We start from the raw sequence: 27,697 nt of genomic DNA, 5'->3' as shown, positions 1-27,697 counted from the left end.
GCATGCACATGCCCACACAGTCGGGTGGCACAAACAACAAGTGAGCTCATCCCCCATCCGAGGGGTGATTATCTGTAATCTGGGGGTCAGACCAACAGCCCTCCTCACCCTCCTACCCTTTGTCCTTCAATTGACCGCATGCTCTCGAACTGTAATTTGGAATTTCAACGGCACAGGCAATTAGAACACGAATGTGGCAGACTGCCCTGCCTAGAATTTTCAAGGACTTGTTCTGAGGACAGCACAGAGCTTAGCTTGATTCACTGACTTGACACTTTGATGGAAGCACAGCCAGGTATCAAATCCTATCCTGTGGCTCAGACATAGATTGGGGGTCATAATCACAAACTCTATAAAAGGTTCTGACTTTCTGGAAAACGCCTACAACTTTGGATGGTTATCTTGATCAAAGGGCCTGAGAGACACTGTCTCTGCCTAAATATCAAAAAACAGGCCAAAATGGGGTTGCAATTTTAAATAATGATTTGGAGAAAATACATAACTGCAATTTAGGTGAAACAAAGAGACTTCTGCCAAATCCCTTTTCTTTCAAACTTTGCTTTGTTTCATTTCTCTCCCTCTTGGGACAGGATGAGTGGCTCTAAAAGGATCATGTTCCTGGTGCTGTGAGCCCAGCCAAACCTACAAACTACAGTCTTTGCCATCTTTAGAACTAATTCTATATGCTACAGAAGCAAAGATGTATAAGTCAGGTTAGCATTGCCCTGGACTAAACCAAGAGCAAGAGGAAGGAAAGACGGACATCAAGAGAAAGAACCCAAGCTATTTGTTGTCGGAAATGACAGGGGCTGCGAGGTAAATAGCACTCTTAAGTTCCAAACCATCCATCCTAATTTTAGGGGGATAAGTTTGGAAAGTAAGGAAGTGATGTTAAGTTACATCGTCTCCTGACACACGATTGATCTTTTTGTTGGGAAAGGAAAACACTAACTTATTCCCCAAATTGATTTATGGACCAAAATAATACATTTTTTTTTTAACCTTACAGGGCCCCAAATGAGATGCCAGTTAGAGCACCAAAATTTTGTTTTGTTTTGGGACAAACCCTTCAACAGAAAGAAAAACAATTTAAGATTTTCAAGGCATCCCTCACATCTTTTTTTAATGTGGTTACACAACAATCTCTAATTACTCATGGGCTCACATTATATTTTTATTGGATTGTGCAGATTTTCACAGGGGAAGTGATTTATATAAAGGCCTATCTCCATTTCCTGCCTCCTTTGCTTTTCCACAGGCTGTAACTCGTGGGACCCTGCTTAGCATACAAAATAAAAGCTCAAGGGGGCCAAACTGTAAAATGTTTGGTAACCACAAATATGTGCCTTCAATGAATTCAGAAACTGTGCAGGAAGTGATGACTTGACAGTAAATCCAGTCCCTTTTCCCTTGGTGGAAAAGATGGAAGGTTCCAGAGCTTGTGCCCCTAGCAAGTCTGGCTCCAGCCCAGGCAGCAAGATCCTAACGGCATGGAGCACGTGTCATGTCCTTCCTTCTGCAGAGAAGCATTCAGATGCCCAGCAAACCTTGGCCATGTCTCAAGCTCCCCTGCCTGCCTTCCAGCTGCCCCAGGGACTGTCTTAAGGCAGATCAGGTTCAAGGCAGCTCTTCTACCACATCTGAGCACGGCTAAGGTGTGACTGAAATACACAGCCTGCCCTTGGGAAGACACGAAACCGAGGGCACTTCAGAGGCCATGGGAAAACCACATGACCTCAAGAGAACCTACGATTTCCTGATGCCTGCTACAGAAGCCCAAAATAGATGGGGGCTTATTTTAACTTCAAAGAGCTTATTGTTTTGGGCCAAAGTGAACTAGGTTAGGAGTAGGAGAGTGATGATGACCACTGCTGGTGCAGATCCCCTGAGTCCAGGACAGCACTTCCCACTCAAGCCACGGCTGCTATAGGCAGGGTTTACCACCCCAGGGGCAACTGCAGTCACCTTCTCCTATCTCTCGCCTCCTGAGAATCTCAGTCTAATGTTAGGGCTGTTCTGATCACATCTACTATTCTGAGCCTTCTGGTCTACCCAGATACTGATCCCTGTCCCCTAAGTGGGGCAAAGTGTTGAAATTGATTCTACTATTTGTAAGAAATCTACCTGGCTTTGTACTTTGTAGCCATCCTTTTTACCATGCCATGGGGGACCTGCTTGGTGAAATTTTTTTGCATCTTTCAACATGACCAAGAGTTAAGTACTAAAGTTACCTTGGAACCAATATTTTCAAATCAAACTTTTACATAAAGTTTGTGGGCAATGGGAGTCAATCATTGGAGGGACCTAGTTTTCTTACACTTCTGGATCTCATTCTGGAAATACAGATTTCCTATGTAGGCTTTTTAATATCCAGTCATAGTTGGGAGATTTGCAAATGGCTGAGCATTAACTGTCTTTAGTGATTATCTTTGAAGTCATGTCTGACTCAAAAGAGAGAATTCAAATTGCTGTTCCAATTTAACCTTGGAAAACACAGAAGAGCCATAGGAAATAGTGTCAGAACTCTGTCTTCATGGCCCCATGGACACACCTCCTTCTTATGTACGTTTCTGAGTGCATCAAGGTCATGTTCATCACTTCTCTCTTCCATGGAGGCTTATTACATTGTTTTAGAGCTGGAAGGGGTCTAGGTGATCATCTGGTTGGAAGCATTTTTCCTTTTTGTTTGAAGACCTGTGATCCTAGCAGTTGGCCAGTGGTGTGGCACAGTGCCCACACTGCCCCCAGCCAGCAGGTGCATTCGCCATCACAGGGCCAGGTAGCAGGAAATCACTGTTCACTTTGAAAGTGTGCACTGACTGGTCAAAAGCTGGTCATTATGACTAGCCATTTAACAACTCATCGGTACATTTGCATATGAAATGCTTGCTCAGATAGACAACAGTATGTTACTGAATTTCCTCGAAACTTGTAACATACTTTGCTATACTTTCTCAATAAAAGGCTTACCTGATCATCATGGAACATGGCTTCTGTGACATGCCCTCACCGACCACAATTGTGTCCTCTTGTATATGCATGTTTTAACTCTAGGCCTAGGACATTCAAACCCATATTCTATATGCAACTAATAAACGGATAGCAGTCAATGAGGCTTTCATTCTAAAGGCTTTAATAAGGTGACTTCCTGGCAGTCCAGTGTTTAGGGTTCCATGCTTCCACTGCAGGGGACACAGGTTCGATCCCTGGTTGTCAGAGAATTAATATCCTGCATACTGTGTAGTGTGATCAAAATACACACACACACACACACACATCTATATCTATAGCTACATATATAGATATCAGTTCGGTTCAGTTCAGTTGCTCAGTTGTGTCGGACTCTGCAACCCCATGGACTGTAGCACACCTCTACAGATATAGGTATATAGATATAAAAGGGCTTCATAACACTGTAAATTCAGACTTCATTTTAGAAGATTTGAAACAGATAAAAGTTCACACTTCCAAATATAGGAACCTGACTGCTGATGCATTAGGTATGTGGCGCTGTTCCTAATTCTAGGGCATCTCAAGACTTCAGCTGGTGATTAATTGAAGCTGCTGTGGGCAGACTTTAGGCGTGGACCCTAGTGGCAAGAGAGAGCTGATGCTTCCCAGGGTAGTAACTAGTTAAGCTATGCATGCTTGCCTGGTGGATGCACATCCAAGCGTGATGTTAGTTAGAATGCTTTTTCCGAGCACAGACAACATTACCTTCTTCTTGAGTGACTGCTCCGTTTCTTGGATGTGCAGGCTGCTGGTGACGGAGGCTTTGCCGTATTCCTGCTTTCTGTTGAGTCTGTTTCTCCAGTCTTCCTCACCACTCTTCTTCAACAGTGCTAATCTAAGAGGAAGACATGCCAACCAAAAAGTTCAGCACCAATCCTTCTTTGGAAGAGAACCACAACTTAAGTAAGTTAGCCATAAGTAAGAAATGACCATAGCTGCCTAATTTGAATCTTTCTGAATGGCATTTATTTGGAAGAAAGTATATCCGGAAAACTAATATAATTATACTATGTAGAGTATTATGTTTTCTAAGATGGTCCCAAAGGTTTGAAAGTTTGAGGGAAAAGCAAATCTGAAGCCTGACTTCCCAGATAAAAGATGGAACATCATTTTACCAAAGGAATATCTCTGTTTTTGCCTTGCCTTTGGGCTGAGGGCACAAAGGAAAATACAAATAAATGTCCCCAGAGAAAAATGTCTTCTAGTGACCCCTTCTGGTCACATGAGGAATTAACACGTAATGCCAAAGGTGGATGGTACTTATTCGCAGAAAATATAGCAGAGATGAGTTTAACAATTTAAAGCAACAAAATATAGACAATCTCTGGATATCATACGTTTATAATTACAGGTAAAAGCTGATGTTTAAGAATGTTTCTGTTCTTGAATTCTAAGTCATGCTATTTTCTTCCAAATGAACTTGGTCTTTCCAATCTGCCTTCTTAATACAGAAACTTCTCTAGAAACTCATTTTTAAAATGATCACTCCAATTTTCCTCAGGAGATAGCTATATACAAAAAAGGAATCTAATTAACTCAGGTCTTTATCTAACCTACTTTAGGTCAACTATGGTGTGACTTGATAAAAAGCTGCTTGGGTGTGAAAATTTGTGAAAGGTTATTCTCATGAACACAAGGCTGTTTCAGTCTTGGACATTTAAGTTGGACAAACACAGGAAAGATAAAAGGCACAAAAATTGTGATCATTAAACTCATTTGAGATGGTGCTCAAACAATTTAAAGATTAGGGGGAAAAAATGACTGGACCCTTTCCCTTGCAGCTGGGTCTGCTGAGCTGGGTCTTTTAAACATTTCATTAATATATGTCCATGAAGAGTGTATTTTTAAGCAACATATAAGCCCTATTTTGGCTGTTAAGTCCTGTCAAGTCCCTTCCTTACTAGTCACAATGGAGACTGAACTAGATGGTCTCTAAGGGCCCTTCAACCAAGCGCCCTGACTCCATTAAGTAATGGAATTGGAGATGGGATGAAACATATCACACTCCTCATGGATATAACCTAAATGTCCATCAACAGAGGAATGGATAAAGAAGATGTGGTACATATATACAGTAGAATATAACTCAGCCATTAAAAGGAATGGAATTGGGTCATTTGTAGTGATGTGGATGAGCCGAGAGTCTGTCACAAAGAGTGAAGTAAATTAGAATGAGAAAAATAAATATTGCATATTAACACACACTTGTGGAATCTGAAAAAATTGGTATAGATGATCTTATTTACAGAGCAGAAACAGAGACAGATGAGAGAACCAATGTATGGATCCCACGGGGGAACGGGGTGTGGGGTGAACTGGGAGACTGGGATGGCACGCAGACACTATTGATATCATGTGTAAAGTAGATAACTAATGAGAGCCCACTGTAGAGCACAGGGAGCTCTACTAAACGCTCTGCGGTGACCTAAATGGGAAGGAAGTCCAATAACGAGGGGGTACGGGCATATGCATAGGCTGATTCACTTTGTGGTATAGCAGAAAGTAACATAACATCGTAAAGCAACTATGCTGTTTTACACTGTCATGTCTGACTCTCTGTGACCCCACGGGCTGCAGCACACCAGGCTTCCCTGTCCTTCACTACCTCTCAGAGTTTGCTTAAATTCCTGTCCATTGAGTCAGTGATGTCATCCAGCCATCTGTTGACCCCATCTCCTCCTGCCCTCAGTCTTTCCTGGCATAAGGGTCTTTTTCGATGCAACTATACGCCAATAAAATTTTTTTTTTAAATTGAAGGAGAGGTATATCACACTGTACAATAAAAGTTTAGTTAAGCAAATAAGAAAACAAGTTTTACAGTAAATATGAACCCATGTATATCTACAAATTCATGTATAACCATATTGTATACTTGTCTGTTTGTTCAGTCAAGTAAGGACGGTAAGCCAGGAAGACTTTCCAAAGGGAGCAAGAGCTTCAAACTCTGGACCTTTCCCCGCATCCAACCTCTTCCTCTTCTTCCTTCCCTTCCTTCCCTTCCTTTCTCTCTCTGTGACTGCAGATAAGACCCAAATGTGTACTCGACGAAACTATCACTTCTCTGTGATATTGTGATTTATAATATACACGTGCCTATTGTCCTCTTTGCTCCCACAACTTGGAATTTCCTAAATGATGGCAGTGATAAACGTGTCAACTTATGTGAATAAGATGACCTTTAGAAGCATGTATGTGGGGAGGTGTTGCTGGGAGAACCAAACGTGTGATTAGATGGTTAGAACTTTTAGTCCCACCCCCTGACCTCCAGGAAGGGCTGGAGAGTAATTAAGTCACTGGCCATTGGTGACTCAACTCAACCACGTCTATGTAATAAAGCCTCCACAAAAAAGGCCAAAAGGCCAAGGTTCCAAGAGCTCTTGGTTTGGTGGACACGTGAGGTTTGGGGAGGGCAGCACACCCAGGGAGAGCATGAAACCCCACACCCTTTCCTCACACCTTGCACTGTCCATCTCTTCTAGTTGGCTGTTCCTTATATTGTTTTCTAAAAAGTTATTTAGTTTTGGCTGTGCTGGGTCTTTGTTGCTGCTTGGGGGCTTTCTCTGGTTGCAGTTAGCAGGGTCTATTCTCTACTTGCAGGGCATGGGCTTCTCACTGCCGTGGTTTCTCTTGTTGCAGAGCACGGGCTCTAGGCATGAGGGCTCCAACAGTTGCGGCACATGGGCTCAGCAGTCGTGGCTCTTGGGCTCTAGAGCTCAGGCTCAGTCGTCGTGGTGCACGGGCTTAGCTGCTTCATAGCATGTGGGATCTTCCTGGATCAGGGATCGTGTCCCCTGCATTGGCAGGCAGATTCTTATTCACGGTACCACCAGGGAAGTTCTACATTCTTCTATTAAAAACTTGAGGTCTAGTAAATTAGAATATTTCTCTAAGTTCTGTGAGCCCCTCTAGCAAGTGTTTGAATCCAAGGAGAATGATGTTGGAACCTCCAGTCTATATCTGGGTGATGGGCTGGGAGCATAGATAAGGGCCTGGACTTACAACAGGTGTCTGAAGAAGTGGGTAGGGACTGTCTTGCAGGACCCAAACCCTTACCCTCTGGTCTGATCCTATCTCTGCGTAGACAGCGTCAAAATTGGGTGGAATTGTAGGACACTCAGCTGGTATCAGACAACTTCTCAGTGGTGGGGGGTGGAAATCAACTTGGAAATCAGAGTCAGAATCCTGTATCTAAGTCAGGCCCCGTGCTGTGCTGTGCTGAGTCCCTCGGTCGTGTCTGAATCTTTGTGCCTTACGTGCTGGCATTCAGCCCCAGATTCTATCATCTGTGATGCTTGGCAGTGCTCTGCCTTCTACAAGGGCTAGTTCATGTACTTGAAAAGAGATTCTAAATCCCCTTAAGAGTTTCCATCTGAAGGTCAGACTATATATGGACTAAGATTGATCTTTCCTCCAATTATTCTCAAATGAGTCAGTTTTTTTCTAATATGAAAAATAATTGAGAAAAATCAAATCATGAAAAGAAATCAAGAGTATTTGCATGCTGCAGTAGAGCCTTCGAAGTGTCTATAAAGAAGATTTCCAAAAAATAAGCATGCCAGCACTTTCACGCCCATACAAAAATGTATTTCTAATTCATCATCTTGTGAACACAGACATTTGCCTCATTGATATTCTCCTTACAGCTCAGAACCAGCTCTCTTACTTCACCCTTGACCCACCAGTAGTTATTCATCCTGGCTACCTTACCTTTCGAATCAGATTAGAGTCCAAGTGATTTCAGAGAAATTTAAAAAAAAATGCAGCCTCAGAAGTTGGGTTTATGATCTACTCTGGGTCTTTAAAGACATTCTCAAATATAAGATCCCAAATATCTGAAGCAATGGCAACATCATCTAAAGAATCAGACCCTTTTCTCACACCTCGCGCTGTGCATCTCTTCTAGCTGGCTCTTCCTTGGTTATAGTCTTCTTTTGTAACTAATTAATTTATTTTTGGTTGTGCGGGGTCTTTGTTGCTGTGTGAGCGCTTTCTCTGGGGGCTACTCTCTAGTTGCAGTGCGTGGACTTCTTGTTGCGGTGGTTTCTCTGGCTGGTTACCTTAGTGGATGCTTTGGGGATGGAGAACTGATTTAGAAAAAGGCAAAGCGTGGATCTTTCATCACTCCATAGTCTACCATGTACTCTGCTATTATGCCCCACGACCTCTAAGAGACCAGATATCGTTATCCTGAATCAGGCAAGGATGCACACACAGGCCAAGGATGTCACTCACTCAGGCCACCCTGCATGTCATAGGGGCAGGGAGCTATGGTTCCATCCCGGGCATATCCTGCCTCCTATCCTAGGGCGTGGCTTATTTCACTACTTGAGTGTGAGCTCACCAGCATGTTTTCACTCTCATGTGTTAGAAACTGCATTGTGTGTGTGTCTATATATATATATTTTTTTTTCCCCCCCCTGCTGGGATGGCTTTCAGAGAATTCCTCCCTTCCAAGAACCTGAAATCTTGCTTCTGGATGTGCTGGCAAGGTCATCCTAAGGATGACCTTTGGAAGTCTCACTTCCAAAGACTACAGAGTAACCAAAATAATATGGACAAAACTGAGCTTCACTTGAGCCCACATCGTACCGAATCCAGCCCAAGCCTGCAGAGTGCAGGTAATAGAAAACTTGAAATTAACACACACTGAAACACACATGTATTATTCCCATCCCTCTTGATTTCCTACCTGGTGTTGAACAGGTCAGGAAGGTGGGGGACCTTTCCAAACACCTTCTCTCCTGCAGTCGCACAACCCTCCTGACTCCCTGCAGACCCACTATGCACTGCAAAAGGCTGGGGAGCTGAGTGTCTGGTCCTACATGGGTGCGTGCTGTCACTTCAGTTGTGTCCGACTCTTTGCAACACCATGGACTGTAACCTGCCAGGCTCCTCTGTCCATGGGATTTTCCAGGCAAGAATACTGGAGTGGGTTGCCACGCCCTTCCCCAGGGGATCTTCCCAACCCAGGGATTGAACCCGCATTTCTTGGGTCTCCTGCATTGGCAGGAGAGTTCTTTACCACTAGCGCCACCTGGGAAGCCCACATGCCATAAATTACTGCCTATGCAGTTCAAACAACTCTCAGTGCTTTTAGCATCCTTCAAGTCCAAGTGCTATTTGCAGGACTGGGATGTTGAGAACTGGGCATCTGTTTAGTTTACTCCTGCTTAGTTCACTACTACCAGTGAGTAGTCCCTCGTTATTTACCCCAAGACCGGGCCCAGGGCCACCACGTGGGTATCTGCCAGGCCACTGGGGAAGTGGCTCTCCCTCCAGCCATAGCCCATATGTTCCCAGCAGGCAATATTGGCCCAAGGCAGGACATTTCAGCAGCACTGGTCTGAGAGCCTGACTATATTGGAACAAGTTCTGCAGGCTCACGGCAGTCAGCACTGAGTCAAGTATGGGCCAGGCAGATCGTGTGCCTCTAAGCTGTTGTACAGTTTTTTCTTCCTCCTTTAAAAATGTCCCCTCATTTCAGAGAATCACAGGTACCACACAGATGTGGCTGAAAAGAGCCTGGACTAGTCCTTAGACCAGATCTTGGGTCGTGGCTGATTTACAGGCTGGAGGAGTGAACTAATAGGTCTTTTAAATGAGGGCAAATCAGAGATCAGAAAAGGAGGCAGCAAAGGAATAAGGCATGCCTGCCCCAAGCTCTTACATGAACCTGGGGCCCTCTAGCGGCTGAACTCAGAGGCTGCAAAGTAAGAACCTCCAGTCTGGCTGGGCGGATGGTGGGACTCACAGGGAACACAGGGGACCCCCGCTGGGGCCTTAGAAGGCAGGAGTCCCAGGCTCACCAGAGGCACGGGTGGCCTCTTCAACATTCCTGGGAGTTCAGTACATCCTTGCTGCTGCTGCTGCTGCTGCTGCTAAGTCACTTCAGTCGTGTCCGACTCTGTGTGACCCCATAGACAGAAGCCCACCAGGCTCCCCCGTCCCTGGGATTCTCCAGGCAAGAACACTGGAGTGGGTTGCCATTTCCTTCTCCAATGTGTGAAAGTGAAAAGTGAAAGTGAAGTCGCTCAGTCGTGTCCGACCCTTAGCGACCCCACGGACTGCAGCCTACCAGGCTCCTCCATCCATGGGATTTTCTAGGCAAGAGTACTGGAGTGGCTTGCCATTGCCTTCTCCGCAGTACATCCTTAAGCACCATCAACATCCCAGTGGAAGGCTGGATCTTTTGCCTTTTTTAGTTATCTTCTCCGCCCCAAAGTGAAAGCACAGGTGCAGTTGTTTCAGTAACTGTGGAAATAAGATTTCTAAAAGCCTAATCTACTTTTAAAGAGGTATCAAAGATTTTATCCATAAGCAACACAAAATGTATCTGATTTACCATGGTTTTCAAAGAAGTCCCTCATTAGGGACAACTTAAACCCAATACTTTGGCCACCTGATGTGAAGAGCTGACTCATTTGAAAAGACCCTGATGCTGGGAAAGATTGAAGGCAGGAGGAGAAGGGGATGAAAGAGGATGAGATGGTTGGATGGCATCACCAACTCAATGACATGGGTTTGGGTGGACGCCGGCAGTTGGTGATGGACAGGGAGGCCTGGTGTGCTGCCGTTCACGGGGTCGCAAAGAGTCAGACATGACTGAGCAGCTGAACTGAATTGAACTGAAACCCAAACCATTTAGGCTGTTATGAAACAGTGATGCTATCAATTCAATGGGGAAAGCAAAATATATCCTCAACTTTAGGCTAGTTATGATCCAAACTTGACATTCTACATGTCAGAAAGATGAAGAAAGAAAAGAAACTTACTGATATGTTTTCTTGAGCAACACCTATGTTGTAAAAAAAGAGAAATGTATGGAGGAGCTCCTCTAATTTCTCAGTTGCTACGCTTTTCTGTCTTAGTTTATGCCTGTGAAACAGGGATATATCGGCTCCTTCGAAGTGCCATCTTCAGCACTGTGTGATGTCATATGACAGAAACACAAGAGGCACCTCTGTATCCTCGGGAGACAGGACTTAAGATGCTCAAGTCCTGGGTTTCCCTGGTGGCTCTGTGGTAAAGAATCTGCCTGCCAATGTAGGAGACACGGGTTTGATCCCTGATCCAGAAAGATCCCACATGCCACAGAGCAACTAAGCCTATGCACCACAACTACCAAGCCTGTGCTCTAGAGCCCAGGAACTGCAACTACTGAGCCCGTGAGCCTCAACTACTGAAGCCCACGCGCCCTAAAGCCCATGCTTTGCAACAAGAGAAGCCATCCCAATGAGAAGTCCGTGCACCCCAACTAGAGAATAGTCCCTGCTTACTGCAACTAGATAAAAGCCCCTGCTGCAAAGAAGACTCAGCATAGTAAAAACTAAATAAATGAAATTATTAAGAGAAAGAATAAAAAGTCAATTCCAAGAAAATCTCTGAGTCCAGAGAATTTGCCAGTGCATACCACCAGCTTCGGAGAAGGCAATGGCAAGCTACTCCAGTACTCTTGCCTAGAAAATCCCAACAAAAACAAACGATGCTCAAGTCCTGCGCAGGAAAGAGACAGACCCACAAGATCAAGGAAGACCAACTACATCCTCGGCTGTAGTTGTTTAGAAGAAATGATGAAGGAAACTGGCAAAGTCTCCAAGAGTCTGAACCACGAAAGCGAAATTCGAAACAAGTGATGCCAGGAACACACGAACTGAGAAAATTGGTACAGGAAGAGGATGGGTTCTTCCTAGCACTGCTGTCTAGTTAGAATTTCTGTCCTAGAGGGAGAACATGTTTGCTGCTAAAACATTCATCTGAACACACAGCAGCCTTGCCTCAGGTACAGAGGGAGAGAGACTAAGGCCAGCCCCTGGGGGTTGGCCCTCTTCACCCCGTGGCCCCAGGGCCCCTGGAATTCAGCCTCTCCTATGGTGAAGTAGGTGACTGGAAGAATTAGGATAAGGTTTAAAAGGTCTATTTTATATGTCGCCTCAAAAAAAGCAAAGCCCAAATAAATATTGTATAAGGAGCATTCTTATTTTAAATGGTCAAGCTTCATAATTATTTAACAGGAAGAAGGACTAACGTTCCTCCACTTCTTGGGGAAAAGCTATTGTGCGGATTGTAAAGAAATATGTAGCTCTGCAATTCCAGCAAAGCGCAAATAAAAGTACCATTGAGGTAAGGGGGAAAGATCTCTGGCCATATATTTTGTCTTGACATAGTCTATTACCAACGTAGATGCTAAATCAAGTGTCCCTCTTTTCTTTTTAAATGTGCAGTTTGTCAAGTAAACTGAATAGCTGAATATTTAAGAAGCATTCTCACGATCATGGTTCTGAACAGACTGGCCAGGAGCCCCTTGGGTCTGTGCGAAGGACTGTCTCTCGCCAGTCAGAATGTCTGTGTGTACACAGTTGATTTTCATCCCCCTTCTGGGCAGCTAATGGCAACCTTACAGCCACCCTCCAACTCCTCAGACATCCACAAAGTCTGGGTTAGGAAGCTGCACCTTTACAGCATCTCGCATTTTTTTTTTTTAATTTAGAATTTTACAGTAGAATTAAAACTGCTTTCAGAAAAAAAGAAACTAAAATTTGCTAAACACAGGCAATGAGCCAAGAATGATTGCATAGCAGTTGGACACAAAATTTCATTAGACATCCTAATGGACAGAATATACCCCAAGATGGGAAATCTCTTTCAAAGCCTTTGAGAGAAGGGAATATATTAGTATTTTCCACTGGAATTTTACCCCAAGAATGTTTTCTGATGTGTAAAAGAGCAGAACTTGTGTATAAGTAATGTTTATCATTAATTTCCCTAACTGATACTTCACCCTTTTACCTAATCAGTTATCAATAGTTGGGTCTTTGGATGGTGCAGAGAAAAGGGTATCCTCCTACACTGTTGATGGGAATGTAAATGGGTGCAGCCACTATGGAGAACAGTATGGAGGTTCCTCAAAAAACTGATCCAGCAGTCCCACTCCTGGGCATATAACTGGAGAAAACACTAAGCCTACAAAAGCCATGCCCCCTCAATGTTCATAGCAGCACTATTTACAATAGCCAAGACATGGAAATAACCTAAAGTCCATCAACAGAGGAATGGATAAAGAAGATGTGGTAATATATACAATGGAATACTACTCAACCATAAAGTGGAACGAAATATTGGCATTTGCAGCAACACGGATGGACCTAGAGATTATCATACTAAGTGAAGTCAGTCAGACAGAAAACAACAAATACTATATGATATCACTTACATGTAGAAGCTGAAAAATAATACAAATGAACTTATTTATGAAACAGAAACATACTCATAGAAATAAAAAATGGTTACCAAATGGAAAAGCAGGGAAAGGGCTAAATTAGGAGTATGAGATTAACATATATACACTACCATATACAAAATATCAACAGATAAACAACAAGGACCCACTGTATATAGCACAGGGGACTATATCCAACACCCCATAATAACCTAAAATGGAAAAGAACCTTATATATACATAACCAAATCACTCTGTGGTATACCTATAACTCACAGCAACATTGTAAATCAACTATACTTCAATAAAGAAATAGCAAGGACTCTGAATCAAGCCCCCTGTGAGCTGGGTTTCCGTGGAGGAGGACTTCATGCCAGAATAGGCCAAACACCTTCTAGTTAGCTCACCCCAACATCCAAGCCTCCTCAGTCTTCTAGGTATTCTGAACTGTGGATTTTAAATAAGCAAAGGTGAAAGAAAATAAGGTTTAGCATTCTCATTAATTTGTTGGTTGAAAAAGTCTCCATCTATCTAACATTTTGTGAATATTATTCCAAGGTTTGACTTGGAAAAAAATGAATGAAGAGTTTTGACTGTGGTTTATTACATTGTCTTAAGTAGTTGGAAGTGTACTTAGAGAAATCAGAGTTGCCAGTGCAGTTCAGAGGAAGAAAACTTCTGAAAGGTGGAGGTGCTAAGGGAGAGGGGTGGGGATCCAAGTGGGTGGAGCCATACTTCTGCCAATCAAACTAGGAAATTGAGGAGAAGCTTCTTCACCCAGTCCTCCGGTCACTTACATCTTTTGCTAAAGGCTAACAAGGAAAACACAACCCCAAATATTTAACTGTGATTCTTTGTATCTGCCCTCTTCATCTCCTCTCAACCCTCCATCACTCTTTTGAATGACATGAGGTTTTGGTGTTATTTAATCCTCAGATGCAGTCTTCACAGCTATTACCTGATATGAAATGTCTAAATGCATTGCAGAAGTCATCCATTTTACTTTCTGTAACATCAACAAAACTTTGATTCAAATCCCAAGGATTTGTGTCCTAATTCTGAATTTATCTCCAATCCCTCCACACAAATTTTCCATCGACAGACAGTCACAAGCAGTTGTGCATTCAATTTCAAGCCACGCAAACCTGAAAGGAAAAGAGCCACCACCTCTGCTTCCATCCCTGGCCAGTCAGAGAATTTAGTATTAAAAAGAAAAGAAAACAGAAGCAGCAACCAAAGAAGCAGGCGAAAGTCTCTGTTGGTTTCCTCATAGAGTTTTGAACCAGCACCTCCCAGCTTTATCAGTCCAGATACCAGGATGAGGGCAATGGCAACCCACTCCAGGACTCTTGCCTGGAAAATCCCATGGACGGAGGAGCCTGGTAGGCTGCAGTCCATGGGGTCGCGAAGAGTCGGACACGACTGAGCGACTTCACTTTTTCAACTTTCACTACCAGGATGAATGCGGTTAACTTTCAAACTTTCCCGAAGAACAGCACATTCCCTTGTGTAGGTGGATTCATGATTTTCTCCCATTGCCTGTTCCTCGGATCTTTGTCTAAAAGCAAGCTGTAAACTGCCCATCCCACCCCAACAGAATTCCTTCTTGGTCATGAAATCTCATTACCTTTCTTTAATGGACATGGTTTTGCTGGGGGAGTCGAGGCTGTCCTCCACCGTCGGGGCTTTGATCTCTCCAGCAGCAAACATCGCACACGGGCTCTGATACCGCTTCTCCTGAGGCTGTTCGGAGGGATCCTGTGGCTTCCAGTACACAGGGGTTGCAGTAGGAGCAGCCGGTTTCCCAGCAGCTGCGCCGATCTGCTCAGAAGTGGGTTCCCCGAACTCCGCCGCTGGGAAGGAAAGGAGCCCTGTCAGCACTTACTCCCCCAGGCAAACATTCTTCAAGCCCTTCACCCCCGGATGATCCCGCACTTGGAGTTCAATCCGTGGGCACGTGGCAGGTTACCCAATCCCCTGGCATTTATTCAAATCTGGGGCACGCTCTGGTCCCTGAGAAAACCAAACTTCCCAGGGGATGACCCCACCCAGCGACTTGTTCTGTGACAATTGGTCTTCTCCTACGTGCCAGACACAGGAAGTTGGTTTGGACGACACTGCAGAAATGTCTCTACGCCTCCTAAACAATACTTTGACATTTCACATGTGCAGTACTCCTCAACCAAAGCCACTCTTATAACTGACATGCTATCATTTTATGGAAATGCAGAGAGAGAATTACAGTCCTGTGCAGCACAGCTTGCTAGTCTGCACACGAAGGATCTAAAAGAGAACCTGAAACTCCAGAGACGGGGTTCCTGCCCTATTCCCTGTGCTCACCCAGCCCGGGACCTTTGAGATCCTCAATTTAATTTTTCTTTTATTTTTATATTTTTGGTTTTTGGTTATGCTGCAAGGCATGTGGGATCTTAGTTCCTCGATCAGGGATCGAACCTGTGACCCCTGTATTGGAAGCTCAGAGACTTAACCATTGGATTGCCAGAAAAGTCTTGTGAGGTCATCAATTTCTAAAAGGAGCCAAAAGAGCTAGCAGTTCAGTTAACATGACAAAAGCCATCCAAAACCCTTATGAAGATGTATTAAAACACTTCAGGTACTTTTATGGCAGACATATTCATGAGTCCTCTGAACAGGTCAAGTTCGAGAGGAGGAAAAGTCCAGGAGGGGTACCATTCACACCAGACTTTCATTCAATGCTTAACACTCAGCTGTTAACTGCCTCCACAATTCAGTTAAAAACAATCCCAAACACATGAGACCCATCCAGCAGAAAAGAAAAAGCAGTAGTAAGTTACCTTTCAGCGAAAACTTTCTCTTTGTGACATTCTCCAAATCCACCTTCTCTTCAAAGAGCTGCCTCTCCTTCCAGTCTGGGCTCACCTGCACGGTGCTCTTTGGGGTGGAAAATTCCTTCAGCTCATCACCGAGCTGGGTGATGGGAGGATGGGCGAGCTCCAGGCTTCCTTTCCTCGGAAGGGCATAGGTGGGTTCTTTATGGTTGTCTCCATCCCGGACTCTGCTGAGGACGGGGTAGAACAGCTCTGCTTCCTCGAAGGATCCATACTTTGTAACCCCACCATCTCCACCTGTCAAGCCTCCCTTGCGTTCTGTCTCTTCAAATTCTCTCAATGTTGCTTTGCTCCCAGCACCCTCGACCGAGGGCTGCCAGCCTTGGGATTTCAGGATGCTTCTAACTGGGGAGTCGGAGTTTTCTAGCGAAGAAGTAAACTTCTGCTCGGTGGCACCGAAGCTGTCATCTGGAAGTGGCTTTGTCCGAAGATTCCCTGCATACATGGGGGGGACGGTAGATGCCGCGGTGGACACAGATGTGTTAATGGTGGGGGAGAAAGCCATGAGCTTGCCACTCTGCACCTGGGAGGACACAGTTCAAAAATAAAAGCTGATTTAAAAACACCGCCTGGGTAAATCCCCGTGGATGGACTGACATGGACGGAGACACTACATTTGGGGCAGTTTTCCTGCTTCTGTTGGTGAGAAACCAAACCTAGATGTAGTTGTACAAATGCGTCTCGTTAATCCAATCATCTGGGTGAAAGGCAGGTTGTGCATCCTGTTTTTCTCCCCTCGATGGACTCAACTTCAGATGATTTCAGCCATAATGTGAACAAGAGAAGAGAAACATTCTCGGCACGGTTATCCTCCTTAAGAATGAAGTTATGACCAAGTAGCGACAGGTAACACAGAGTACAGGTAGAGATCCTTAATCGTATCATTAACCCCCGTGGGACAGAATGCTCCCATATTTTCAGGACATACGTGCAACCTTGGAGCTGGATTGCAGGGCACCCACCTGTTCCACCTCTCCAAGCGTGACCGGCTGGGTTTGGTAACGAGCATTCATCCTCCTCTGTCTCATATCTAATCTGTTCCGCGTTGAAATGGCTTTTGAGACCGGCTGGGACAGTTTGTTAAACAAGGCCAGCTTCTCCGCTAAGCTCAGCGTGGAGGAGTCAGGTTCTCCCTGCTCAGCAGAATCTTTGCTCTCGTTTGTCTGGTCTCTGGCTAATGCCTTTTGGTGAGCAGACGCCTGCAATCTGAAAGGGGGGAGACGTCAGCCCCACACAGGGAGAGAAACAGAAGCCCACTGCTAAGTCTGTCTGTTAACCCTCTTCAAAGTGTCACTGGAAAAGGGGCTTATTTTCCCCTATCTAGATTCAAGACAGGTATGGGCAGTTGGTCAGCTATTAATAAGAGAGTGAACACTCTAGACTGAGGACCCTTGCATGATCAATGTCACACAGATTTTCAGCTCTGGATTATTTCTAAACATTGAGTTTCCTAATTACAGAATTAAATAAATTAAGGCTTAGGTATACTTTATCTTAGAGAGAGGAGCTGTATTGCTAGTATCAACAACAAATACAGCTAGGAGGAGTCCTCAGACCTTGCCTGCAGTCTATTTGCTGCTGCTGCTGCTGCTAAGTCGCTTCAGCCGTGTCCGACTGTGCGACCCCACAGATGGCAGCCCACCAGGCTCTTCTGTCCCCGGGATTCTCCAGGCAAGAATACTGAAGTGGGTTGCCATTTCCTTCTCCAATTAATGCATGCATGCTAAGTACGACTCTGTGTAACCCCACGGACAGCAGCCCATCAGGCTCCTCTGTCCATGGGATTCTCCAGGCAAGAACACTGGAGTGGGTTGCCATTTCCTTCATGCAGCCTATTTAGACATTATCTAAATGTGTGGTTCAGAAGGTGGTCTTTACATTTTATCTTTTTTAAGTTTTTTTTTCTTTAATGTGGACCATTCTAAAAGTCTTCATTAAATTTGTTACAATATTGCTTCTGTTGTTTATTTTTCTTTTTCATGGGGACAGGCAGAAATGAATATCTCTTAGCTCTCTGGGATCTTAGCTCCCTCACCAGGGATCGAACCTTCACCCTCTCCATTGGAAGGCAAAGTCTTAACACTGGACTGCCAGGGAAGTCCCTACATTTTAAACAGTTAGGAAATAATACAGTTATTCTATCAAAAGCATTGACTACAACACAGGGTTTTGATGGTCACTGACTACACACAAATAGTTTCACTGTAAAGATCATTCTCCTCTTTTAACCTAGGATTTTCTCTCATAGGTTTCCATCTGTTTCCTAAAAGCTACTAAAAATCTGAAATTCCTGGTAACTTGAAAGGTGAAGGACATTTTGGTGCTGATAAATCCCTCCAAGAGGAGAAGGCTTCCAGTTACCTGGTCTCATGAATCTTGGAAGGTCTAAGACAATGTACCTTCTGCACAGGCACATCCAATTCTCAAGTCCAGGAGAAGAGTATATTCTGCCTTGACTCCGATTAACTAGTGCTTTACAAGTTGTCCCAGACAAGAGAGGGGTGTCAGTTTTCCAGGGCACAGTGAGGTGGGAGTAAGGGGACCTGAGTCTTGGCATCTTTCCTGAGGTCCAGAGAAGAACTGGGCTTCCCAGGTGGCTCTAGTTGTAAAGACACCAATTCAGGAGACGCAAGAGATGTGGGTCCAATCCCTGGGTGAGGAAGACCCCCTGGAGAAGGAAATGGCAACCTGCTCCAGTATTCTTGCCTGGAAAATTCCAAGTAGAGAGGAGCCTGGTGGGCGACAGTCCACGGGGTCACAAAGAGTCGCACATAACTGAGCACACGGAAGAACTAGATTTGCTAGAAACCTGCTTCCCCAAAGAGATCCCGCATCTGGACAATGCCAGCTTTCTTTCTCAACTGTCATCTTATTTAATCTTGCTTTAGCCTTTGTGTTTTGGCCTGTAACAGTGAAATAGAGGGGATATTTACCTGCCTTAAGGACATCACTTTAAAACACCACAACTTAAAACGTAACAGTAAAGCATCTAAGTTCAGACACTATAAATTGTTATTGTTTGGATCCTCAAATATAACTGCACTGTCTATCCATTAGAAAACAGGTAAGGTTGTTTTTAAGCATGTATTCATGTCTAGAAGTGTTTAAGCATGATAAGACTTTCAACATTCAGGTTAATGTCATATTTTTCTGTTAATCTTCATTAAGTGCTAGTATTTTAGATGAAAAACGAAATTTTTTAGGGATGACCAGGGTTATGTAAAACAGAAACAAAACAAAAGGATGAGTGGGTTAGTTGGGGTTGAATTCTAGGACAGAGAGAAAGCAGGTGGATGAATGCTGGCATATGCAGGCCTATGTGAAGTCCCCTGGTGTGAGACGGCAAGATGCCACACGCTTCGCTGGGACAACTCCTTGCGCTGATTTGTCAGACAAACGACAGACATTCAAGATCGGAAGATGCACCTCTGCTCTCAGTGCGACATGCAGCAACTTCTGTCCAGTACCTGGCAGGCTGCACGGGACTCTTAGCTACAGTGGGGCTAGGATGTCTTGTCATTACAGGGTGGGTGGCCACTGAGCACGGAGCGGGGGTAGGTTCACTTTAAAAGCAATTGCCAAAGGTGGAACATTCATAAGGAGAGAGAAGAAAAGAAGCATTAAGGAGAGCGTAGCTTTCAATTCAGAAACATCACGTCAAAACACACTGGAACAAAACTGTTCGCTTGCTTATTTGGGAAAATCACAAAAGAACTTGAAAAGCAATTATAAACTGAGGAAATAAGAGACAGAGTCGACCCAAAGTCAGTGGAACAGAACAGATTTTTCAAGCTTAGAAAGGATTTAGAATATTTAGAATAAGTGTCCCAGTTTTAAAAAAAATTAAGAGATGCTAATATATTAACCACCAGCAAAGCAGTAGATTATGTCTCTGTTTTACTAAGTTGTCCTAAGCTTTTTTTTTTAGAAAAATCATGGTCCTCATATCATTTATAAGCACATCAAAGTACATTCAGGGAGTCTGACAAGTGGATAATTTTTGCTTATATTTACTGTTTTGCTCCTAGGGTTAGTTGTTTCTTATTTTACAATAACCAAAAAATTTTTTTATTTGCCAAGAGTTCCCAGTGAATATAAGATGCACTTATCCACAAACAGGAAGTTCAGGTGGCTGAGTTAACAGCAGCTTCACATGTGGGCTGCTGCTGCTCTAAATGATATGAACTTCATTTTTTCAGGAAGGGTGTGTGCATGTCCAGTAGGAGAAACTATTTTTAAAAAACTAATAAAAGTTTTCACTTAATGGAAGCAATGATGCCTGTATGAATTATTTTGGGAAATTCATACTGAACACATGGGAACACATTGCTCAAAACCTACTTCCCACCATTTGGAGACTTCCACAGAATTAAAAAAAAAAAATCATGATAATTTAAAAGCCAAGAGAATCCTTCTGTATCTTTAGTCTGTTTTGAGATACAGACTAAAATATTTATGGAGGAAACGATATATAGGGTTTGCTTGAAAATACTGCAGCAGGAAACAGGTAGAGCGAGATGAGATGGGCTTGGGGTTTTTGGCTCTCGGGATTGGGTGATGAGGACATAGGGGCGCAGAACATTAACCCGTCTACTCTGGTATTTAAAATTTTCCACTGTAAAGGGATTAAAAAGAAACCAGGCAAAAAAATAAAAAGAAAATTCCCCTTCATGTTCTTCTAGGAGATACAATAGGTCACACACCCCTTTACAAAGTTCAGGGACACCAGACACCCAAACACCTACTTTTTGGTGGCTTCTAACTGAACCGTCTTCTGATCACCTCATTTTAAAAGTCTGTAAGTTTCTCTTTACAAAGAAGGCCTTCCAGCCAAGGCCCAGAGACCCCAGAGGGACTTACGTGGCTGCAATGACCACCTCCTCAGTGGTGACGGGCTGCGTGTGGGACCGGTCCTGTAGGCGCCGCAGCCTCTGCTCCACGGCTGCATTGCGGGAGCGGCGCTTGGGGACGCTCTTCTCATCAAACGACTTCTCCATCTCCTAAGATGGGAAACAGTGTAGAAGCCTGAACAACTGGAGGAAAGGAAGCTGGGGTGGCAGAATATGGCTACTCTGTAGACCCTGGGTCTACAGGAGAGGCCCCCACAGGAGGCAGCATCGCCATCAGCAGCACACACACATGGGAGGAGAGATCACACCAGAGCCCAGATCCAGAGTGGGCTGCAGGCTGGCTGTGGGGCCGCCTGCAGGAGGCAATGGCTTACTCTGATGACCTTTCAGCACATCTTACCCTGAAGAGCAGCCTCTTCGCAGCAACGCTCAGCCTCGCTCGCTCATCGACCTTTTCTTCATCTGTGAAGAGTCACAAATAAAGACTGAACATCATTAGAAAATGTAGGGAAAGTTTCTGAAAAGTTTTCCAAGGTGGACTTGGAAATCTTCTGAATAAAAGAATCAATATCCTAAAGGGGATCGTCCCAATCCAGGGATCGAACCCAGGTCTCCCGCATTGCAGGCAGATTCTTTATCGTCTGAGCCACCAGGGAAGCCCCAAAATAACAAGAGGCAGTATTTTCCCCTGGGTGAGGAAGGCTATTCTTCTGCTCAGTGAAAAGGTACTAATTCCCATTGCAATTCACCAAACAAAATTCTTGTTCAGGCAATAATTTTCTACTATCATATTTGACTTAAGAATAGATATTATGGAATTAAGAAGAGATTTTAAGGAAGGAATTTCTCTTCATTATTAAATAGTAACAAGAAAAACCTGCTTCTTTGATTCAAATCAATTGTTCTAATATGGCTAATATCACGGCTCTCACTCTCTCAAGACTAAAGGAAAGTTCTTCTGAAAACTTCAACAGGTTTTATTATATTCACAGGAAGAAAATCTGCTGAAAAGAAAGTAATTGTTCCATAATCTCATTCTTTTCAAAAGTAAAAATCTTATCTAAATCTAATCTGGGGTGAAATGATTAAGAAGAAAAAGATAGATACTTGCCCTCGGCAGCTGGCATTTCTGAATTTGAAGTTGACCTAGGAAAGACATGAGTGAAAAAACAGTAACAAACAATTAGCTGGTTGGAGTAGAAGACCCAAGGATCACATTAAAAGTGAAAATAAAAATTCAATTAAAGCCTCTTAAAGAACATCCTCCCGGTAGCAACTCTAGTTGTGACTATGCATGGGCAACCATTACAGACACTGTGCGGTATGTGTGCACACAGCCCGGCCAGGTGTTTCACCTTGTGGAGACAAACCAGGACCAAGTAGGACTTATTAAACACAACTGACAATCATCTTTTAGACAAACACTTTCATTTCTCTGTGTTAGCATATGATAAAAGCTCACTCACATACAACATGCAGATAGACACTGATAAACTGAATATGAACCCCATTACTTATTTTCACCATATAATCTAGCGGACAATCTGGATTCTAACTTAAGGGCATACAAATTTAAAAACATTAAATGTTTAATGTTTCTCATTTCTTACCATCTGAATGCAATTTAAAACGGTATGCTGATATTGGCATCATGGTCAACATTCTTTAAAGACACATTTATACCAGCCAAACAAACATCACTTATAGCTTGGATGGAAGAATTATGGAGTCATTACATCCCATTGAAACAGCATCAGAACCATCCCTGGGGTAGAAATTTCTACAGGATTTCTTATAAGTTTCTAGACCAGGGAACTAGACAGACACATGCCTACCTATCCGATTCCTTTCGTTCTGCCGAGGTTATGGGTTGAGTTCTAAATCTCTCGGAAGTCTTTCTATTTTCACCAGGAGAAAAATAGCGCCTCGGTTTCCGGGACCCTCTCTCCCGTTCCACACCAGGGCCTTCGCTTGACCCCTCAACCCGAGAATGGCTTTTAGAGTTGGTGGGGAGAAGGTACACAAAAGGGAGACAGAGAGAGGGAAGAAAGCAAAGGTTTATGTACCCTAGTGAGTCAAGGCACGGGCAGTGCAAACCCCACCACATGCCTCTACCATGCATGTCGGGAGGTGGAACATTCCAGAGACCCGATACTCTAGAGGCACCTCCCACCCTCCGCCCCAGCCCCGTTAGTAGGCGCAAGCAGAATGGTAGTCATGGAGCCATGTCCTGGACGGTCTGCCCTACACACACTGGTGAGCTAAGCTGGTAAGACTCAAGGCAGGATGCCACACAAGTCGGAAGGTGAATAACTCTGCCAAGGACGTGCAAGTGCCACATTGGGGGGACACGTGGACATCACCTACAGCTCGGGTTTCCTGCTGGCCCTGGCTGACTCCAGGAACGCATTGCGGAGCTGGGCGACCGAGACCTTCGTGTCCAGCAGGCCCAGTTCCAACTCGGCCTTGGACGTCTGTGACTCGGCATCTCGCTTGGGAGCCGGGGCCTTGGCCTTCAGAGCCTGGAGCTGCGGGGGGCCCGTGTAGTCGGACAGGGAGCGGGTGAGGACCCTGTGTTTCCTCGTGGGCACCTCATTCCTGCGACCTTGGGACACAGCCTCGCTCTGAACATACATGACCATCTCGCTCCTGCCCATCCTCTGGGTGGGCTGCTGCTGCGCCGTAGGCGGGCAGGCCAGGCTTTCTGACTGTTTCTGAGGTTCCGCGGTAACTATGGCAACAGCGGGCTGACTCAAGTCGTCGGTTCCAGGGGGGGATTCCTGGCTTCTCCCAGACCCACGATCCTCCAAAACCGCAAGGGTCTTCCTGCTTTTCTCCAGAGCATCAGAGAAGAGCACATCTTCTGCTTTGGATTCGCAAGTATGGAGAACCGGGGTGTCTCTTCTTTCACCTTCTAGAACCTTTGAGGGGGGAGGCTTTGTGACAGTCTGGGGGGCTGGGCCCGCCCAGCTGCCCTCGGAGATGCTTTCTGGGGTGTCTGAGGTCACCAGCGTGATGGTGTGGACGGGCTCTGCTGGCTGGACGTAGCCGCGGATGGGCTGTCTTGCGGAGCTGGCCACCTTGCCCGAGACCCTATCGAAGGCCGAGTTCTCTGACTGAAAGGCCAGGTAATGGCCTGGTGTCGTCTGGTGTCTCCTCTGAGTTAAGGACTCGGAGGCAAGTTCAGGGCTGCTGCGAGCGCTCTCCTCTCGCACCAATTTTTCTCTAACTTTAACTCTTTAAGAAAGAAAAAGGATTTAAGTTGCCAAGTGCGGTAATGGCTCTGGGGGAAGAGAGCATGTGTGTGCAGACCGGAGATGCCTGGAGACTGGATAAGCATCTTGGGGTCCCACTCTCCTTGCCAGAGGAAGGAGTTTGTGTTAGTTTACAAACTCCCTCTTCCTTCTGTAAAGCTAGGAGGGGCCAGATGCTATCCTGGGAGAGAATGGATGCCTTCCGACTAAATGAATACTCAGAAGCCCAGGAAAATTCATTACTATGCACTACTGGTATGCACGAGGGCTCACTGAGGCTGGGCTATGAGTCGGTAAGCTTTCCACATGGACAGGCCCAGTGTATGGACTGGGGTGGGGGTGGTTTCCAGGCATATATAAGCCTAAAGACCATTGTCTCCTATAAATGTCATAGCATTCATGATGACAGTTATTTTTTATTGAGCTCAAGATACAGCAAATGATTACCCCTTTTCAAGCATTTAAGAGTCACAAATTTTTCCATGCCATGCAGACAACATTCATTCATTCAGAAAACACATGACCAGTTAAGACATCATCACTCCAGCAACTCCAGCGCTAAGAGAGATGTCAGGAAAAAAAAAGATTTTTGTTGAAAGAATGCACTGAATATGTTCTCCCCACTGGAATGGTCATTAGGCCCTCAGTTAAAAATTAATCCAAAAAGGGAGGGCTCTGGTTGTTTCTAGAGCTATTTAAATAGCCAAGAGCAAAACTGAAATCCACTGGAAAAGCTACCAACCTTTTCTTATTACTGTGGAAACAAAGAAGCCAAGACCTCTGGCTGAGAGGCCCGGGAGACCTCTTCTCAAAGCCTCCTCAGTCAGCCAGTTTGAGCTGTGTGGTCTCAGATAACCTACCTGCCTCAGCTGCTTCATCTTTCAAATGGAAATAATAGTACCAAGATGTAATGTGATGCTTGCAAAGTATGCAGTTTAGCGCTTAACAAAGGGTAAACATTCAATAGTGCAAACTAGTTGTTTTTACTTTTTTTTTAATACCACATAGGAAGGACAAACCATTCAACCTGCTTATGAATGGACTGTGGACTGGGGATAATCTTTAAAAAATAAAGGATGCTTTTGAAGTGGGAGAAGTGATTTCTCGGGGAATGTAAAACCTTTATTTGCTTAAGATTAGTCAGCAAAAATAATTGCTTGTGATATTCACTTTCTAGAAGGGAATTTTTCCTTAGATGATAAAGGCATCCTACTAAATTTGATAGAAACACCTACGTGTCTTTCCACATAAAATGCAGGATATGTATATTTCATTAAAGAAAAGTCAAAGACGCACATAAAAGGCAGTTACTGTGAACCATTCAGGGGGAAGAGAAAAGCATTCCAAGTTGTTATTTTTCCCAGAGACTAGCGAGTGTTGGAGGTTTTCATATTTATAAGCTTTGTTAATTTGTTCAAGTTCTCTTGCGGAATGTGTCCTTGTCATCAGAGACAATCTGAATGTTGTCCTCAGCCAAGAACAAAGTGACTGTTAGAAACTCGATATATGGGTGCTTTGTCCTGCCAGTGACTTACTCATTCTTACTCCTTCTGTCTCTCCCTGCCCCCAACCTTAAAAATGAAACGAGAGGGGGTTTTGTCTGCTTTAAAATCCAGATGCCCTATATGTAGCTGTGGAAATTAACAACTGGTTGAGAGATAGGCAACATGGAAAGTAGGAGGCTGGAAGGGCAGGACAGGGGAGCTGATGATAAGATGGGGCCCTGGGTGGTTAGCCTGGCTCAAGGGAGCAGCCCAGAGATGCTGGTTATGTGCTCACTACCGCTCCCTCCTGGCAGCATGTGAGTGGTGAGAAAGGAGAAAAGCCAGAGGTGGAGTCAAAAGATTTTTCAAAAGAGAAGCAAAGGGGAATGGTATAAGCAGCCATTAGGGCAGTAGAAGGAGAAAAAGGAGTGATTAGAAAGCATCTTCCAGCAGCCCCCTTTGAACCTGTTATTTTCAAAAGCCCTGCCACCTAAAAGAGGGCAAAGGCGAGTTAGTTTCGGTGACGTGCGGACAGGGACACACTCACTAAACACAAGCTGACAGCTTGGGAGATACCTGGACGGCCAGTTGATAAGTGAAGGTGTGTCCCCTTCGGAATCTTTCTGGAGAAACCACTCATGTTTGGGTTTCCCGGTACTATTTTGTACAAAAAAACAAAACTTCAGGTAAAGCCTATGAAACCGTCAACACATACACAGACTTCATTATCATCATTTAAAACCCTCAAGGCTGACTTTTCTTAAGTAAGGAATAATGCTGGCTTTTGAAAATGTCTAAGCATATACTGCCATGGGGTTTCTATTTGGTGCACAGAATGTCCAAGATGTTCATTTATTACAGATATCAAGATAGAACAAATACATCTGAAGCCACCAAATAAAGTGTTTTGTGGGATCATTTGGAAATATCAGAAGTCTGCTACAGTCATATTCTGCCTATAAATACCAGACAATTCTCTTGTAGGAGGTTGAATTAAAAATACAAATTATCATCTGTAAGTTCTGTAAAGGTATACTGGTAAATAGCCAAATATAAAAATAGTGTCCATGCAAAATAATACATATGAAATAAGGGCTATGAATAAAAAGAAATTCCATAAGATCATATCTTTAATTGCTAGTCTACATTTTTTCTTTTATATTTATCACTGAATAATGCAACTAACAGTTACAAAATACTAATGCAAGTCCATTTGATAAATGTTTATTGAGTTCTGACTATGTACAAAGCACTGAGCTGGGGCCTGAGAAGTAGCCAAGGTAAATCAGGCATCATGCCAGCCATCAAAAACTAACATTGTGTTGGGCAAGATAACACAGGATTGACACAGTCATTCTTCAACACGCAATCAAATATAATGCAAGGTCGAATATGACAAAGTCATAATGCCAGGTTGAAGATATCTTAGCAAAAAATCAGTGGCAAGGAAAATCTTGCCATCATTATGTAAAGCGAGATACAGGAGGACTACCCAAATCATCGACCTGCATGCTGTTACAAAACAGGGAAAAAAAGCATGGGAACTCTACATGCTAGTTAAAATGTTTACCAGCTCAAGATCTTACCAGCCTACCTGTAAGAGTCCTTCAATACCAGACTGGAAACACAGATCAAAGACATTTCCAAAAGAACAGAATAATAATTAAAACAAAATTCTCTTAGTTTCTAAAAATCATTTTAATTTGGGTTTTGTTTCAAACTCCCAGGCAAGAACCTGTTGGTCATCACTACTGTGTATTTTGTTGTGACCACTGCAATCTGTCACACATAGGCATGGATCTCTGTTCTCCAGTCTGTTCATACCTAAATCTATGAGCCCACCTTTCTGTCTCTAGTATTATAGCCATTGAGCCCATGGTAAATAAACTCAGATTATGGAAAGACATTTTTATTTCCAATGATAAAGGATCTAATTTCTCAGCATTTATTTAAACATAGGATTAGTTCTGCATATTGTCTGCAGTTTAGAAAGGAGGCAATCAATACAGCT

At 44.0% G+C, this 27,697-nt stretch overlaps 1 protein-coding gene across 11 annotated transcripts in view; it reads right to left on the bottom strand.

Moving 5' to 3' along the window:
- Window positions 1-27,697, bottom strand: part of SVIL (supervillin) — a 278,811-nt gene that overhangs the window by 59,362 nt on the left and 191,752 nt on the right. For 7 of the 11 annotated variants that reach the window (XM_055429928.2, XM_055429919.2, XM_055429937.2 and 4 more), the window contains 11 exons: window positions 26,263-26,343; window positions 23,316-24,185; window positions 22,784-22,942; window positions 22,060-22,094; window positions 21,349-21,410; window positions 20,959-21,098; window positions 19,566-19,661; window positions 17,061-17,304; window positions 16,045-16,621; window positions 14,856-15,081; window positions 3,718-3,847 (listed from right to left, as the gene is read on the bottom strand). In XM_055429928.2, coding sequence (XP_055285903.2) covers window positions 3,718-3,847; window positions 14,856-15,081; window positions 16,045-16,621; window positions 17,061-17,304; window positions 19,566-19,661; window positions 20,959-21,098; window positions 21,349-21,410; window positions 22,060-22,094; window positions 22,784-22,942; window positions 23,316-24,185; window positions 26,263-26,343 — 2,620 coding nt within the window. The remainder of the gene's footprint in view (window positions 1-3,717; window positions 3,848-14,855; window positions 15,082-16,044; window positions 16,622-17,060; window positions 17,305-19,565; window positions 19,662-20,958; window positions 21,099-21,348; window positions 21,411-22,059; window positions 22,095-22,783; window positions 22,943-23,315; window positions 24,186-26,262; window positions 26,344-27,697) is intronic. The other 4 variants (XM_055429953.2, XM_088844050.1, XM_055429895.2 and 1 more) reach the window with 3 other exon arrangements.

The sequence above is a fragment of the Moschus berezovskii genome, chromosome 15 (genome assembly GCF_049115385.1).
Source record: "Moschus berezovskii isolate FMDL1 chromosome 15, NW_MosBer_1.0, whole genome shotgun sequence".
NCBI lineage: Eukaryota > Metazoa > Chordata > Mammalia > Artiodactyla > Moschidae > Moschus > Moschus berezovskii.
Note: the sequence above shows the minus strand (reverse complement) of the source record. Positions and strands in the feature narration are given on the sequence as shown.